Source organism: Peromyscus californicus, unplaced genomic scaffold (genome assembly GCF_007827085.1).
Source record: "Peromyscus californicus insignis strain IS unplaced genomic scaffold, ASM782708v3 Scaffold_7__1_contigs__length_154581171, whole genome shotgun sequence".
In the NCBI taxonomy this organism is placed as follows: domain Eukaryota; kingdom Metazoa; phylum Chordata; class Mammalia; order Rodentia; family Cricetidae; genus Peromyscus; species Peromyscus californicus.
The window spans coordinates 136,745,572-136,763,501 of record NW_026294595.1 but is presented as its reverse complement, the minus strand read 5'-3'; the positions used below and the strand labels follow the sequence as shown (position 1 = coordinate 136,763,501).

The 17,930-nt window shown below is 43.3% G+C and overlaps 1 protein-coding gene across 18 annotated transcripts in view; it reads left to right on the top strand.

Moving 5' to 3' along the window:
* The window catches only part of Ptprt (protein tyrosine phosphatase receptor type T), a 1,101,940-nt gene that overhangs the window by 503,227 nt on the left and 580,783 nt on the right, over positions 1-17,930 (top strand). For all 18 annotated transcript variants that reach the window (XM_052726074.1, XM_052726080.1, XM_052726075.1 and 15 more), the window contains one exon: positions 2,161-2,454. In XM_052726074.1, coding sequence (XP_052582034.1) covers positions 2,161-2,454 — 294 coding nt within the window. The remainder of the gene's footprint in view (positions 1-2,160; positions 2,455-17,930) is intronic.

Here is a 17,930-nt window from a genome sequence, read left to right as displayed (position 1 = left end):
TGTCTGTGCACCATTTGTGTGCCTGGTGTCCATGGATGTTAGAAGAAGACTTCTGATCCCCTGGAACTGGAGTTACAGATGGTTATGAGCCACCATGTGGGTGCTATGACTTGAACTCAGGTCTTCTTCAAGAGCAAACAAATGGCTTATCCACTGAGCAATCTCTCCAGCTCCAAATAAAATATTTTTCAGAAAATAAAATAAAGCCCAAAATACATCTTAAAACAAACAAATGGCCATGTGGTGAAGTATGGTGATGTGTACCTGTAATCTCTGAATTCCAAAGGGCAAGACAAGAGAACCTGGCATTTGAGGCCAGCCTGGGATACATGGTGAGTCTGAGGCTGTCTTGACCTACATATGGGAACCCTGCATGGGGTTGTGGATTTCATCTCACTTTCACTCCTCTGTGAGTTTGGTTATGTATATTTGGTTAAGTATATATTGCCTAAAGAAGGTGCCACATAGATTAGTTAGCAGATAATGTGGTATGATCTTTCCTTTGGCCCTTGATTCCAGCTATCCTTCTATTAGCCAAGGATACTCTCTGCTGGCAGAAACCTGACAGGATAAGGGAGAAGCAGAATTCTTGTTGCACCATCCTTTTCCTATCTGTGGTTATACCACCATCTGCAGAGGATTTCTGCTAATAGTGTGTGTGATCTGAGGTGGAACCAACGTGAAAACCTCCTCCCTGAGTACTAGTCTCACAGCGTCCAAAGGTTGCATGCATCTGCCAGGGGAGAAAAGCCATCAGTACTTTTACCCAGCTACCTACTAACCATGACGATGACCAGCCTGGCAAGATGTCACCAGTGGTACAATAGTGTCAATGATATCTTGGGATTAACCATCAGCTGTCTAATTGGACTTAAGGCTCCTTAATAGCAGAGAAATTATGGTTGGTACTGAAAACTTATTTGACTACCCATGGTTGTTGATATCATGGACTTTAGAGGAGGATCTACTACAGCCATTTTTCTAGATCAGTGTAGTGCTTAACCGTATTCTAAATACTTATCTTTCTTCCCACAGGTAAGTTTTGCTCTTATACCCTGTCAAAGAAAATTCCTTTTGCGGTAAATGGAGATAATCAGGGAAACCCACTGTCTTAGTCAGGGCTACAGTTGCTGTGATGAAACACTATGACCACAGCAACTTGGGGAGAAAAAGATTTATTTGGCTTATAGTTCTACATTACTGATCATCACTGGAGGAAGTCAGGACAAGAACTCAAACAGGGCAAGAACCTGGAGGCAGGAGCTGATGCAGAGGCCATGGAGGAGTGCTGCTTACTGGCTTGCTCAGTCTGCTTTCTTATAGAACCCAGGACCACCACCCCAGGATTGGCAATGCCCATAATGGACTGGGCCCTCCCACAGCAAACAGTAATTAAGAAAATGCCCTGCAGGTTTGCCTGCAGCCTGATTTTATGGAGGCATTTTCTTAACCGAGGATTCCTCCTTTCTGATGATTCTAGCTTGTGTCAAGTTGACATAAAACTGGACAGCACACCCACAATTGGTAAAGTGCAGACAACAACAAGACCATGGGGTGTCCAGCCCCAATTGATACATCTATCTATAACATGACCCTACAACTAAGACTCAGACCATGGAAGAGGCAAAAGATTGTAAGAGCCACAGTCTGATGTGAGATAGTGCCTTCTCTCAATGAGAGTTGCACCCATGAAATTGCAATAACGTGGTCCCCTAAACAATACCCACATAATGATAACACCAGATGATTTTCCAGCATGGATAGGAAAAATTGCACAAGGCTCCAACCCTAGATGAAGAACTACAGGCAACTAATGGCTGCTGAGAGGGGGAAAATCAGCCCCCTTACAGGTTATACAACCTGTCATACCTAAACACTAAATGGGAACACACACACAAGGGGGTGGGGATGTGAATGCACATGAATACATAACATACTGTAAGTGGAGCTCAGGGACAACTTATGGGAGTCAGTTCTTTCCTTTCACCATGTGGGTCCTTTGAACCCATCTCAAGGTGCCATGGTTGGCAGCAAGCTCCTTTATCTGCCCAGCCATGTCTATGATTTTGTTGAAAGTTTAGCCACTTTTCCTTATGTGATTAGATTCTGCCATGTAAACAACTTAGACTGAAATTCCTTTGCTTGCTTGCTTTCTTACAGAGCCTCCCACACCCATTGCCCCCCCAGAACTTCTGGCAGTGGGAGCCACCTACCTGTGGATTAAGCCAAATGCCAACTCCATTATTGGGGACGGCCCCATCATTCTGAAGGAAGTAGAGTACCGCACTACCACAGGCACCTGGGCTGAGACCCACATCGTGGATTCCCCCAACTACAAGCTCTGGCATCTGGACCCTGATGTGGAGTATGAGATCCGAGTGCTGCTCACAAGACCAGGCGAGGGGGGCACAGGGCCGCCAGGGCCTCCCCTTACCACCAGGACCAAGTGTGCCGGTAAGGATGTCCCTCCAGATGCTCTGCTATTCTTCTGACTGGCCCTCCTCTTGCCTTTTGGGCACAGGTTTCTCTGGTGTAAATGTGCTGCCTTTGAAGGAAAGATAGTTAAGGGCTTTCTCAATCTTGAGAGAAACTCTGGGTTCTAGATTTGATTCTAGAACCTTCTGTCTTTGGTTGTGTCATGGAGACACTCATGGTGTTGACAGTATTTCTGATGGGACATCCATTGGACTCATCATTGTGGGGGAATCCTGGTGTCATTTGCATGTCTCTGAGGGGTTTTGGTTCCGTGTCTCCAAGGGATCCTGCCTCTGATTGTATCCTTCAAAATCCTTATGTCAAGTACATCCCTGCAGGCTTCTGGTTCTAATTGTATATCTAATATGCATAGTTTGTTTGGTCTGTGACCCCTGGATCTGGTCATTGCCCTGGTGGTTTCTGGTTCTAGCTTTGTCTCTGAGGAGATTCTCGCTCATACTAGTTACATTCTTATAGGTTCCTGGCTCTGACAGTGTCTTAGAATTGATTCTGAAACTGCCTTGGTCCCTCAGAACTTCCTGACTTCATATCCTCTGGGGGCTCCTGGCTTCTTACTAAAGAGTCTGTCTTAGGACAGTCCTTCTGGGAGCCTCTGGATTCTACTTTAACTGTGGGTTTCTGGCGCCAACTGTTTCCCTGATGTTACTGCTTATGTGCTGCTGCTGTGGGTGTGATTGGGAAGATTCTCTGGATACAACTATATCCTCAAGGCCTCTTGCCTTTGCCTGTTGTCCAAGACTGGATCTCTGAATGGAACCCATGAGACTGATAGAGACTGGTGTTCATTTTTCTAAAACTCACATTATCTCCTTATCACCCTCAAATACCATTCCCTGTAAGTACTTCTCTTCCATGTATACATGGAGGGAGAGTGGCTCGGTATTTTCTAACTTTATCCAGGCTCACTGAATTGACCGTGGTACAGGATTTGCACTCAGGATTTCTGGCTCCAGAGCCCTGGATCTTTGGTTACACTATGATGAATAGAGAGGTGTGTGCCCTTGGCATAACATACTGAGTTCAGGGCTGCTCTACTGCTGTGATGTCTGGCTTAGTGAAGCATCCAGCATGGACTTCTGAGGGAAAAAGAAGCAAAAATACTTCTGAGGTGGAAGTGAAGAATTCGTAAGTGTACTAACATGGGACACAGCAGAGGATGTTGCATCAGGCCTATTATACAGTTGTGCCCCTAAAATTGTTGCCCCTTGATGTACTATGCTATAAAAAACACAGGGCTTAGGAGGAAAAGTAGGGGTAGAGGCACTCCTCACTTCCTTAGTAACACATGAAAAAAAAAAGAGAGAAAGAGAGAGAACTAGCTAATGAGCACAGGGGCACAACTTTAGACATCAAGTAGATCAGAAAGCATAAAACACTAGAATTCAGATAGCAGACACCTCCTGAAAAGCTCAGTATTTTCTTTTACAAGCAGAGGTTGGGGTTTGCAACCTGTGAGTTCCTGGGAGGCAGGAAGAAACCATCTGAAAGAGCAGGAAAGGAACCACCCAGGGGAAGTGGGTGTGTCTTACAACAGTGGTGACCTGCAGGAACAGTCCAGTGCTGGAGGTGTGTGTGAGGGGGTGCACGTGTGTATGTCTGTGTGGCTTGGCGTGTTTACTTTTTTCTTCTGTGAGCACAATTACCTATAAGCTGATGTAGCATTTGCTCTGTGCATACATTTCTCCTTCATAGATCAATTGTTTGGAACAAACTTGACTTTTCAGTTGCTCATGAACCAGTTTGAGTGTTAAGAGCAGAATTGACAGCAGCCACTCTGAAGTGTCTCAGTAGTACTCCTGACAGTGTAGAAGCCAAGGATCACTAATATTTCTATGGCTCAGACTTACTCTTTTGAAAATTATTGAACCACTATGATGAACAGAGAGTCCATTTTCCCAATGATTTTTCTAAATAGTCTTTGGTAAAATTCCTCATTGAAACCTGATTATGAAGCTGGCTGCTTTCAAAGGACAGAAGGATATGTTATTAAGCCAGGTAATTCCTTACCTCAGCTCTGCAATGCAATAGTCATTCATAAAAATAATTGATTTGAACCTGTTGATAAGGCTTCTCTTTTTCCACAAGGTAAATGTAAGGGCTTTGAGGGGCTTTGATCTTTGGAAATGATATTCAAAGCACTTTCAAAGCCCCTACGGACTTATTTGCTCATGATCATATAATGCACTTAGAAATTCAATCGCAAGATGATCATCTCAATAAAAATTTATAACCTATTGCAAACAGTTGCCATGGCTGTATAATGGATTTTACATGTGACAGACACAATGGTCTGACTATCACTGTAAAAATTATGAGTTGAAATGTTGTTTGCGGTATTATATTTCCAGAATTGTTGGTGTTTAAGTAAGTTAGACTTACATCTCAAATAACCTACATCCTACAAAATGTGTCATAAAGAAAATAATCTTTTTTCCATTGCCACTGATGGTAGAATGTTCTTTGCTTCATAATTAATTTTTAAGAGAATCTAGGGCTGCTATCCATTTGTAGATGCTCTTTATTACCATTGGTATTCGGAGTTTTCTCCCCTTCCCCTGTTCTATTATTAATCACACTGGAAATGTACTCATTATTTTGCAAAACAGAAAATGAGAGAGTGCGGGGTGTGGGAAGTATAATTTCTGCCCAGAGGAATTTACAGACTGGGTAAAGATTCCAGAAAAAGGAGTCAGATATAAACATGAAGTTTGGGTGTTGAAATAGTAAGATATAAACATGAAGTTTGGGTGTTGAAATAGTAAGATATAAACATGAAGTTTGGGTGTTGAAATAGTATGATATAAACGTGAAGTTTGGGTGTTGAAATAGTATGCTTTATGGAGCAGGACAGGGTCGGCAAGCAGTGTCCTTAGGCACAGCTAGAGCAGTGTTTCTCAGTGTGGGATTCCTGGACCAGAGACATCAGTATTGCTAGAGATTGGGCACCTTTGTTGACCCCAATTCTTATGTGGCAACATGGGTCTCCATGTGATGGTGTAGGAGATGGAGCCTTTGGAGCACCTACTTCATGGGTTGATTTGCACCATTATGAAAGAGACCCCGGAGTTTTCTCTTGCTTATTTACCATGTGAAGGCATAATGAGAAGATAGGTCTATGCTAGCAATCCCGCCTTTACCAGGACTGTAAAAAATAAATTTTCATTATGTATAAATAACCCCATCTATGGTATTATGTCACAGCAACTCAAAAGAATTCAGTTTCGTGTAAACCCAGACCTAGTCTCTCCTCATCCAGTGAATCAGAAAGTACAAGAGGACAGCCTAGCAATCAGAAGTCCTGGCTCACATGCTGCACATGCAAGCAGAAACATCTGTGGCACATTGGCTTGACCACTGTGAATAGACCTACTGACCCTGTGACTTGAGGACTTGAGCTCAGAGAGGTAGACTGAGACTCAGATAATTGGATCAAGGCTACACAGCATATAAGTGCTTAGAGCTAATCTTTTTCTGGCTCAAAGGGGTTCCTTGCCACTGCTCTAAAGGAGTTTCCAGTCCTGGGTTGGGGGTGGGTTCCGCTGCTCACAAGTGTCCTCTCAAGTATGGGATGGGGAAGTAACTATGGAGACAAGCTAAAAATGAATGGCTGCATTTGTCCTTTATATCGAACACTTACCCATTCTCTTCTGTGAGCCAAACTCTGTTCTAGGCAGTGGTGGAAGAGGCTGGCTTTGAAAGGACAGGACAGGCAGGGGCAGAAGTTTGGCAGTGGTTAAGTTACAAACTAAGCTAAGCTCCCAAAAGAAACCAGTGCATCTAAGTTAGTGAGGGCAGGTGGGGGTGTATACTTGTTCTCCCAGGTCTGACCAGCTAGATCCTTGATGTAGTAGAAGCCGAGTCTGACACTTGAGGATGGAGATATTAAGAATTTGGCTATAGAGTGTCCAGGACCAACAGACAGGTGTTCAGAGTACACGCACTTAGATAGTTTTACCATAGACAGATTCACTGGGAATCTTTAAATTTGGTGATAGGAGAGAAGGTTCTAAGGTGACATCTAGGGTTTGTGGTATAGCTAAATGAGAGGGAGAATCATATTCTGAGATGGGAAATTATGAAGATGGTTAAAGGAGTGAATATGATGTGTTTAAGAGAAGATGAATAACTTTGTCCATGAGATCTTCCCCAACTTCACCTGGACATTAGGGTTGGAGGCCTTCTTAGCACTGATAAAAATCATGCTATCCTCTTAAAATGCTTCATTCATTTTTAACTCATCATTTTGTTTCTTTCCCTCATTTTAATCATTTATCATCCTTTCTGAGATAAAGGCCCAGGGGCAAAGACAATGATGTATATCAAAGTGTTTTGAAAAGCTCAAAATGCTCTTCAGACTCCTGCAATAAAACACATTACTATCTGTTGATGGTTCTGTTGTGGATGTTATTATTGTGAGCCATTAACAGAGAGACAAGAAGGCTGGCCTGTCCACCTTTCAGGATCAGCACACATCTAGAAAGTGGGTTATAGTCTCTTGTTGTTCACCATCTCATGGGGAATCCCATTTCAGAACATATTGCTCACAGTGTTGTCTGCATTCTGGGCAGCTTTCTTATCAAGAACAGTGAGTGTTTTCTTCTAGCACAGTGGTTCTCAGCCTGTGAGTCACAACCCCTTTGGGAGCCACATATCAGATATCCTGCATATCAAATATTTACATTACAACTCATAACAGTCGCAAAATTAAGCAGCAACAATACATTTTATGGTTGAGGGTCACCACAATGTGTGGAACTATATTAAAGGGTTGCAGCATTAGGGAGGTTGAGAACCATTGCTCTAGCATACCTCAGACAGCAGACGTCCAGGTAGAAACGGAAGTTTAGGGATGCTGTACAACTGCAGCTCACCTTGAGTCTTGCCCTCCCTTTAGGGTCTGTGTCCACACAGACCACTTCCCTGCTGAAGCACCTGAGCTGTTATTGTTTTCTCTACCCAGTGTTAACTTCATTGTCATAGAACTCAGGTTGGGGTCACACACAGGAGAAATCCTTTAGGTTCCAAGTATAGACAATTAGACATTGTGGGATACATCTGTAGTCCCCAGCACACTGGTGCCTATGGCAAGGAAGTCATGGGTTAAAGACCAGCCTGGGCTATGTAGTAATACCTTACAACAAAAGAAAAAAGTGTTTCTAGGAGGCAGGCTACTGCATAAATTATTTGGAGTTTGTAAAGAACCCTGAAAGAAATGACACTGAGGAAGGTTACCACGGTCATTAACTAGGGAAAGCAAGAGGCACCATAATGACCCAACCTGTCTCTGCAGCTCTTCCATGGGTACCAGTTCCAACAGTCTCAGCACCAGCCTGTTGGTTTCTGGAAAGAATCATCTAACACCACACAAAAGACTGTGCCACACTGTCCCCCCAGATCTGCTTCCACACAACACCCACATATCAGCCTTGGTTTTGCTTTCTATAAGCATTTCTCTTCATCTCAAATCAGGGTGTTAGCAATCTAACGTTATGTCTCTTCTCCCCTTGAAACCTCCGCTCCTCCATTCTCAAATTTCAGCTTACACCAGACCCTCAGGCTGCTCTCTTCATATCCCTGTTATAGATTGACCAGTCCACACAGTACGCTGAGTGATTGCCGGTTCCTGTAAATCAAAGACCCGCTACCTGAGAGCCCACTTCATTGTGGTCCAGCAAAGTCCCAGTCCTCTAAGTGGAAACTCACTTTGCATGGTCAGAGATGCCCGCTCTGCTGCTGATATGAAGGGCTCTTTTTCTATTCCCTTCACCTGAGGGCTGATTGCACGTTATATTTTATTTACATATTTATGGGTTTCTACTTGAAATGATATGTGTCTAGTTCTCTCTTTTCTCCAGAGGGATAAAAAGGAGGAATTCAAATTGCTAAGCTCAATGAAGGGAAAGTAGTCATTAGAATTTAGTGAAAAAGATATGGGCCTTTGATTCAAAGAGAATTTGGTTTTTATTTCAAGCAGGACATTTGCTAGCTGGATGACCAGGGATGTACTACTTCACTTCTCTGTACCTCCATTTCTTTTCTTCAATTTAAGCGAGATTATACCACATCATTTTCCCTTGGAGCTTCAGTAAGGTATGTGCCTAGCAGAGAACTCAGAACCCAGAGAGCCTTGCTGAACATAATTAATTTAGAATGGACTCTCAGGCCTGGGAAGGGGGCGTGTTAAAAATGGACTAGTTTTCTACCTTGGGCATTATGGACCCTATCATAAGAGCATTTCTCTAATGCTGTGGTTAGCACAGAAGTTCTGATGTCTGCGGGAAGGATGGGATGCTTGTGGCTGTGCAAGTGTCCTGGGTCCTTGATGAGTAGCTGTGATGGTACCCGATGATGGGGGTGGAGTGCAGAGGATTTTTTTTTTTCTGGTTCTGTCCAGAGTCGCAGGTAAGATAGAGACACATGACCTTTAGACCTTTTTCTCTTCTAGAAGATCAAGAAACATAAGAATGAGGCCTTGCAAGTCCAGAAAAACAAACAAACAAAAACAAACAAAGCAAAACAGGGAGGGAGAGGAGAGGGAGGAGAGTCCTGAACACCTACAGATAGCTTTTTCAGGGCTCTCTTTTCTCAAAGAGAACAGTAGGGCCAGCATAGAAAGGTCTTTCATTCTGGAGAGCAATTTTGCCTCAGAACAGAGTGAGAGAGAAACAAAAGAAATACTTAAAGGTCTTCAAAAATCGGGCAGTATCATCTCACTAGCCCCCATGGGACCTTTTCTTCACTACTTTAAGCCTTGCTGAACCATCTGTAATGCGATGGTGTGTGTTTGGCAGGGAGCAGATGTAGCATAATTTGGCTCAGGGCTTTGAGCTGCCTTCTGAGCGGGTGTTATTATGAATACAATCTCATCGTCACTGCTGCCCTGCTCTATAGTCTAGGTGAAATGATCCATAAATCTTAAGGAAACATGGCAAGATTAGCCAATAAAATATCCAATCCCCATCCCATCCAGAATGAAATAATGCAATCAATAGATTCTAAAGACCAGTGGCAAGAACTTCATACATGCCACACCATGCTTGAAGGGACATTGCTGCTGATACAGCACAAGCTCAGGCCTGGAGGCAACTGCAGAAGATGGACTAGGACCACTGTTTCCCTGGAAAGAGGGGAGTACAGGCTACCTTGCCCTCTCCATTTTCTCTAGTGTTCCCATGCTGCCTTCTTCCCTAGGTGTATAGAACCATGGAGGTAAAGCTCAAAGAAGGGAGGAGTCTGCTCTTATTTCCATCAATCCTACAGCCTCCATGAGAACCACAAAGTGTCTCCTCAAGGGCCTAAATGTTCCATCTCTTCTTCTTGTAGACCCCTCTCCTCTTCTATCATACAAACAAGGGGCTGCCTCAGAGCCTTCCTCCCGTGATTTACAGAAACAGAGGCATAAAGTAAAGCCTTTTCATGTAAAATCCATACTTCACAACCTCAGAGAGTTTCTTCCCCCAACCTCCACTATGTGTTATATGAAAGGAGTGCAGTGTTGGGAGGGTCTAGCTGGGTACCTCTGTGCAGCCTCTGGAAAGGATGATTGGTGGAGCCTTGCTCTTCTCTGTAGAATGTCACCTTGTTTAACTGCTTATTATTGATCATGAGGCTTAAGTCAAATTCCAAAGCAATCACAGAAGCATCGTTCGACATCTTCCCACACTTAGATATCCCTTCCACCCTATGCTTTCCAGGGACTTGGGGCTCCCTAGAAGCTGAAGCACAAGGATAAGGTGGCCAATGTTGCCCCAGTCTCTCTCAATCTTGAAGGTTCAAGATTTGAGCAAAAAGTGAGCCACAGAAAACCATTAATGGTAATGAGAGCTAATACTGTTTCGTTATCAAGATCATTCAATAAAAATAGCCCTGAAATACATTAAAATTAGGGTCATTCACTTCTGAAGCTGTAAAAGCTTAAGATGATAAATATAGCAAATGGATGATTATTCTAAAGCAAATAGTGGCTGTCAATATGAATATCCACTGCCTGCAACTTGTGTAGCATGAGTCTGGCATTAAATACCTTGTAACTCTTGTCACTGCCTTCAGGGTGGTGTAGTGGGTAGCTGTTCCAGCTTTGACCTGGAAATACTACCTCCATTGAGGCTTCGGTAACTGTCACTCCTACAAGGCAGGGCCAAGACAGGAGCCCTTAAGACCTGAGATCCGGATGTGCTGGCTCTCTTGGTTCCTGGATCTTGGATGCTGGAGGTAGATTGAGTGAGTTTTCCAGAGAACACAGCTGGACTGCGCTACACCTTTCCCAGACCCTTGCAACCTATCCCTTTACTTGTAAGTTACCCCACAAAATAAACCTCCCTTTTAACTATGTGGAGTTGCCTTAATACAACAACCAATAGGGTGGGCATAATTTTCTACAGTGACTGTGAGACAGATGACATGATCAAGGCTACACTCCTGCCCAAGTGACCCAGCCAGGGATTGTGCCTTTAGTGTATAGCCATGTCTTAGTTTCTTTTCTGTTGCTTTGCTAAAACACCTGGCAAAAGGCCAGTGAAGTGGCTCAGTCAGTTAAAGATTCTTGTGCCAAGCCTTACCACCTGAGTCCATTCCCTGGGGCACATATGGTGGAAAGAGAAAAAAGTAACTCCCATAAGCTGCCCTCTGACTTGTGGACCTGTGCGCACACACAGAAAATAAATAAATGAAATTGGAAACCCTTTTTATTTTATTTTATTTGTTTTTTTTTTTTTTGAGACAGGGTTTCTCCATGTAATTTTGGTACCTGTCCTGGATCTTGCTCTGTAGACCAGTCTGGTCTCAAACTCACAGAGATTCACCTGGCTCTGCCCCCCAAGTGCTGGGATGAAAGGCATGTGTCACTGCTGCCTGGCTAGAAATGCTTTTTAAGAGGCAACTTGAGGAAAGAAGGGTTTGCTCTGGCTCCCAGGTCAAGGACACAGTTCACCATGGTGGAGGAGTCAAGGGGATAGGAGAGTGAGCAACTGCTCACATCACGTTCATAGTCAGGGACAGAGCAGTGAGTGCCTGCTATGGTCCAGCCCATGATTAATATGTCTTCACACATCAATTATTACAGGGATATCCAGGTCCCCATCTCCCAAGTGATTCTAGATCCTGTCTAATTGACAACTAAAACCAACACTCAGGAGCTCCAAAGCTCACTCTCTGATATGATTCCCAGAATTCAGTGTGATTAGCAAATCATTGATACACCATGGCCAAGTGGGGCTTCTCCCAGTATATGGGGAGAGACATTCTTGAATATCAGAAAAAGTATTGATGTAATGTTCCCTTCTACTGGTCAGAGAATAAAACCATATGATCCTCTCAGGAGAGGCTGGGAAGTAATTTGAAAGAAATTCTCCCTTCATTACTGATTAGAATCCTTAGTGAGCCAGCAATGGGAAGGTGCTTTTATATTTCAAGCAGAAAATGTTCTTATAGTCTCAAAGCCCAAGAGACTAAAGCAAACTTAAAGAGAGAGAGAGAGAGAGAGAGAGAGAGAGAGAGAGAGAGAGAAAGAGAGAGAGAGAGAGAAATTCTAGTAGAAATAAATACTCATTTCAATCTTGTGGTTGGACACCAAGTAAATAAATAAAAGTCAATAGTTATATGCCAGTAATAACTGTTACAAAAATATAATGAAATATATCATATTTCTGAACACAATTAAAATATAAATGCTTAGGAATAAAGTAAGAAAGACTCAGAATCTATATGAAAATACACACACTTACAGTTTTATTGAGGATGATAAAACAGGACTGGAATAAATGGACCCATATATCATGCTGCTGGATTAGCAAATTTAGTACTGTGAAGATATCATTGTTCCCAAATTAATTTATAGGTTTAATATAATTGTGATCAAACTCCTAATGTGATTCTTTTTGGAACTTAACAAAGCGATTTAGAAAATGGATCTGAAAAAATGGCCAGGGGGAGTAATCCAGACCACTTAGAAAAAGTGGCAGGAGGAGGGGATTTCTCTGTGAGATATCAGCATTTATAATCACTATTATAATTAAAGCCATGAAGAATATAAGCTGTGGAGAAACAGGATTTAGAGATTTATCTGAATGTGTAAGTCCTTAATAAAGTGCACATGATTAATAAGTAGTATATAATATAAATAATTGGTAAAATAGAATTTTTGTATATACCATGATATACTAAATAAATTATGGCTAGATTAGACACTTAAAAGTATAGGTAAAATAATAACTAGGAGAAAATGAAGAAAATATGTTCTTTTATTAGGCAGGAGTCTCAGGTTCTTAAAAGTGAGCAGATCCGTCATCAAGGTTGTGTTTGGAAAGTTCACTCCTCAGAAAGAGAAAAGGGAGAAGGGAAGCCTATGGTGGGTATTGACCATACTTAAAAATCAAATGGTTTACCTGGCTGCAGGAAAAGCTGCAACAGAACCGGACAAAGGGTAAATACCCCCATAGAAAGAGTGCTGCAATCACTGACATCTAATTGTATCGATAGATAAAAAGCTGAATGGCATAAACAGGTAAATGCAATGAAAATGTGAAGGAGGTAGGGCTTGAAAATGGCTTAACAGGTAAAATGTCTGTCATGCAAGCATGAGGTCCTGAGTCTAGATTCCTAGCACCCATGCAAAGGCCTGGAGTGTTGGTGCACACCTGTAATACCAGTGCTGGGTAGCCTGGAGACAGACTCCTAGAGCTTGGCAAGCCAGCTTAGTGGAATCAATTACCATCTGGTCCAGTGAGTCACTGTCTCAAAAAGTAAGGTAAGGAGCAATTGAAAGAGACATGCTATGTAAACCACTGGCACACACACACACACACACACACACACACACACACACACACACACACTCACACATGCACACACAGAGATATGAATGCTGAAGTGCACAATAAAATGTCCAGTGTTACAGATAATTAAAAAAATGTATTCTACCTGCTATGTTACAAAAGTCTGTGTTTTAACTGATAATGACCAGCATTGTGAAGGAACAACACAGCAAGTTCTTACAGGTGGTTCTGCAGGTGAGCTGACTGACACTGTGTGGCTAGAGGATGATTCACTAATTTTCTTTCTAACCAAAACAATCAGAGCTCTCAGAAAGAGCCCTGTATAGAGACCATCACTGCACTATTTATAAGGGCAAAAACTTGCAAATCACTTAAACAGAACAACAATAGGAAAATAAATAATATTTGGTACATGCACATAGTATGATTTTCTGCTACTTTATACAAACCATATTCTCAATGACATCAAATGATGTCAGGGTTCAAGCTGTAAGATGAAAATTTCAACTTCCAAAATTGCTCTTCTGGGAGACCCTGGTTTGACTTCTGGCACCTACATGGTAGCTCACAACTGTCTGTAACTCCAGTCCCAGGGCATCCAGTCCCAGAAGCCCTCCTCTGGACTCTTCCAACACCAGATATGCACATGGTACACAGACACACATGTCTAGGCAGGAAAACACCCATGCACATGAAAATCTATAATATATAATTTTAGAAACCTGAATATGTGGCTACTGCCAAGGACTGTGTCTGGGTCTGTGGTCCTCCTGAGGCTGGGGTCTGTGCCAAAGTCCAAGTCCTGTTTGCCACCAAAGTTTGCACAGGAAGCCAAGGGTTGGGGCTGAAACCTGAGGCCTTGGTGGTGTCCAGGGACCATGCTGCCACCAGAGCTATCCCAATCTTAGTGACCAGTGCTTCCACCTGGAGCTAGGATGTTGCCCAGGCCCAAGCTGCTACCAAGGGTCATGTCTAGGTCCATGGTCCAGCTGCAGCTGGGGTCTGTGTGGATGTTTGTAGCCTTTGTCACTTCTGGGGGCCATAAGAACCATGCATGATGACATCAGAGATCTATCCTGAGCCAACACTCCCCCACTTCGCTGGTCCAGAGAAAGCTGGCCCTCCCTCTCCCTGGACACTGTACCAAGAGAGGTGGCCCGACCCTCATAGGAGAACTGACCCCCACTCTCTGGAGAAATGGCCCTACCCCTCACCACAGACAAGGGAGAACTGAACCTGATGGCAGGGGCATAGGGGAGCTGGTTCTACCCCCTTGCCTGAGGCCGGTGGCTCCAGTGGCCCAGCTCAGCTACCACCTAGGCCCATATCTTGGTTAACCCACCCTAACATCTACCCCATCTAGGACCTGCTGGAGCTTGTAAAGGGTCTGGTCCTGAGGAACAAACCAGCAGGATCTCCAATATTGCTTAGTCCTAACAACTCCTGAGGCATCAACGACATAGACACCAGGAGTCAGTTGAAGGCAAAGAGCAGACTCCTTTATTCAATAATGGGGAAGACCTTATAAACTCTCCTCCCAGCACCCAGGCTGTGTCCCAATCTGGTGGCATTGGGTGGTTGTCCCTCACTGTCTGGACACAATCAAGAACTCTGACAGCAATCAGGAACTTTGACAGCACCTGTTGATAGGCCCTCAGGCAGACCCCCGGTTGGCTCATAGGAAGTACATTATGTGCATGCCTTGGCAACTGGTTCGAGCCAATTTCCTCAACTCTATGGGCCTGTCCTACCACATAACCACCCTTTTATTTTATTATGTGGGCACTCAGCAGGAGTTGGGTTTCTTTGCTCTGGTCTTGTTGAGTCCGTCTCAGGGTGGCTCAGCAACTGGACTGTGCCTGTCTTAGGTTGTCTTACCAAACAAGCTCTTACCTGTTGTTGCCTATCAACCCTTGAAGAGTGTCCATCCCTGGGGAGTCCCCCTAGGTGGGGAGGGCCTTTTGAATTTCAGAAAGTTAGGCATGCATAGCTTCCTGTGGAGGGCTATGAGTTGGATGTCTAAGAGCCATTAATACCTATGGAGTCACTTTAGTGGCCACCCGTTGTTGCTGGATGTGCTGCAAGAGACACTTAAAAAGGAGAAAGATTAAAAGTACCACCTCGCCAATCAAAACATAAGTGAGAATCAAGGAGGGATCAAATAGCTTTTTTATATTGTGCCAAACCTTTTCAAAAAGCAAAGAGTCAAAGGCCATAATCTCTGCCCTTGTCTGATGTAATTGGAAAATTTTGTGTGTTAGCTGTAATGAATAATAGAAACTTAGCTGACTGTCGGCCCTTAATATATTTAGCTAGCTCCTGGCCTGCTAAATTAACATTCCTCATCTCAAAGGGCATCATACAAAATGAGGAAAAGTGAGGGTCAACAAGTCTTCAGCTTTTAGAGGGGCAATGAGAACAAGAAAGGGGAGTATATACATTACCTATCCTGGGTTATTTCCTCCCTGGTAGAAGCAGGCTGATCTGTGACCAGGTGCACATCTCTTGCTGGGACCCATATTGGCGTAGTGGTACTCTGAGGAAGAACACAAGCATACCCTCTCCCACAGGTTATCAGTGGGGCTGGCAGCTGCCATTAGAGGGAGATAGGATCTCTCCATCTCACTAGGAGCAAGGGCATGTTCCTTGGCAGAGACGCCCAGTGCTTGTAGGCCAGCCTGAGCCCTTTGTCATCAAAACTTGTGCCTGGGTGCTGAGAGGAGTGTATATAGGGCCTTCCCTGTTATTGAATAAAGAAGTCTGCTATTTGGCTTCACCTATGTCAATGACACCACATCTTCTCACCCCCTCCCTCAAGGGAGCCATTAAGACCTAGCAACACTCCATGACTTGGGGCAACTGTGGGATATCCCAGAGGATCTAGTGATGATGGCATATCATACCAGAGGCCTTGAACCAGACCAGTGACTCACTGCAATGAACATTTGCTAGTAAAACTAATTGGACAAAAGGGTATTCTATATGACATACTACTCCCAATGCCAACCAGGACTGATGAAGAGGTGTTGGAGAGGTGGGAAAGAAGGAGAAAAGAAAAGGGTTTTGTTGTTGTTATTATTGTTTTAGTTTGGTTCATTCTTATTTTTGTTTGTTTGCTTGCTTTGTTTTGTTTTGGTATGATTTTTTAATATTTTCTTTGATGGTGAGGAGAGAATATGGGAGGACTGGGAGGTGAGGAGAATTAGGGTGTATGATGTGAAATACCCAAAGAATCAGTAAAGAAATGATGTAAAAACCAACAAAAAATACCTGAATATAAAAATACTGTTCCACTTTGGAGTAATTTATCTGAGAGAATTATGAAGTATGGACAAGAACCTCATTCTGTATCCTGCCAGTGATAACCAGAGCACAGGGTCCCCCATCACCCCAGCCCAGGATTTTGAATGCTCCCTCTCAGCTACCTTCCCTGGAAGAAGAAAAACAAAAAGCCACACCTATGCTAAGATTTTATAAGGTTGTTTGACTGATTAGAACATCTTTGATTGTAAAGAGTTGGAATATCCAAGATCTAGGGCTGAATTATCTTGGCCTATCTTTATTTTCTTTAACAGCTGTTCATTACCTATCTCAGTGTCTGTGTCATCTTTGTTACTCTCATGACACCTCTCGGGATGTATTAGGAGATCACTGGCTTCCACCAACCATAATCAAATAATGTCATCATGTAACACCTCAGACCTGTCTAAGAGAGTCCCCTCTGTTAGAACCTGGCTACCTGGTGCCCAACAGTTGTATAAAAAATGTATGAAATATTTTACTTTGTTTTGTTCTCTAAGTATAAAAGCTTACATGAAACCGTTCTGATGTTAGGACCTGCTATTTAAAATAACCTTGTGAATCTGTGTTCTGTGTCATGCTTATTCATATTTGGCATCAGAATAAAAGATCTCTTCTTTCCTTTGAAGTATGAGCTGTGTTCCTACATGGACAGTTTTCTCCTGCTCTTAGCAGGACTTACACAGACTAGGTTATTCCTCCACTCACCTAAAGCTCCAGAAACATAGGGCTTTCCCTGCCCCAGGATATGTCTTGATGTTTGGTGGGACAAGTAAGACTTTGCTTAGCAAATAACTTCAACTCTTTCCTGAGTCTGGAAAGTCAGCAGACAGATATTGCATTTTCATCTCCCTTCTTCCCTCTCCCACATTGCACATGAGGATAACAAAGTATTTTTTAAGTGCTGATTATTCAACGTAGGGTTTGCATGTGCGAGGCAAGCATTCTACCACTGAACTAAATCTCCAGCTCCCCTTATGTATTAGTTAGGTCTCTCTAAAGAAAGACACCTGGTAGAATGAATGCATATATATTAAAAGGGTATTTATTAGAGCAACTTACAAGCTGAAACTCAAGAAGTCCAACAGTGGCTGTCTCCTGATAGAAAGGCAAAGAATCCCCTAATTGTTATGTCCATGAGACTGGTTTTCTCAGCAGCCTCCATCTGGTGCTGGAGTCCCAGGGAAGCCACTGGTCTTTGGTCTTTTTGGAATGCTGAATCAGTAGGTTCTAACACCAGTGAAGGAATGCCTCAGCAACAGGGCAGATGAACTTGCCAACAACAATGAGGGCAAGCAGGTAAAAAGCAAATGCTTCTTTTGTCCATGTCCTGTTATGAGCGCTGTCATGGGAGGTATGGCC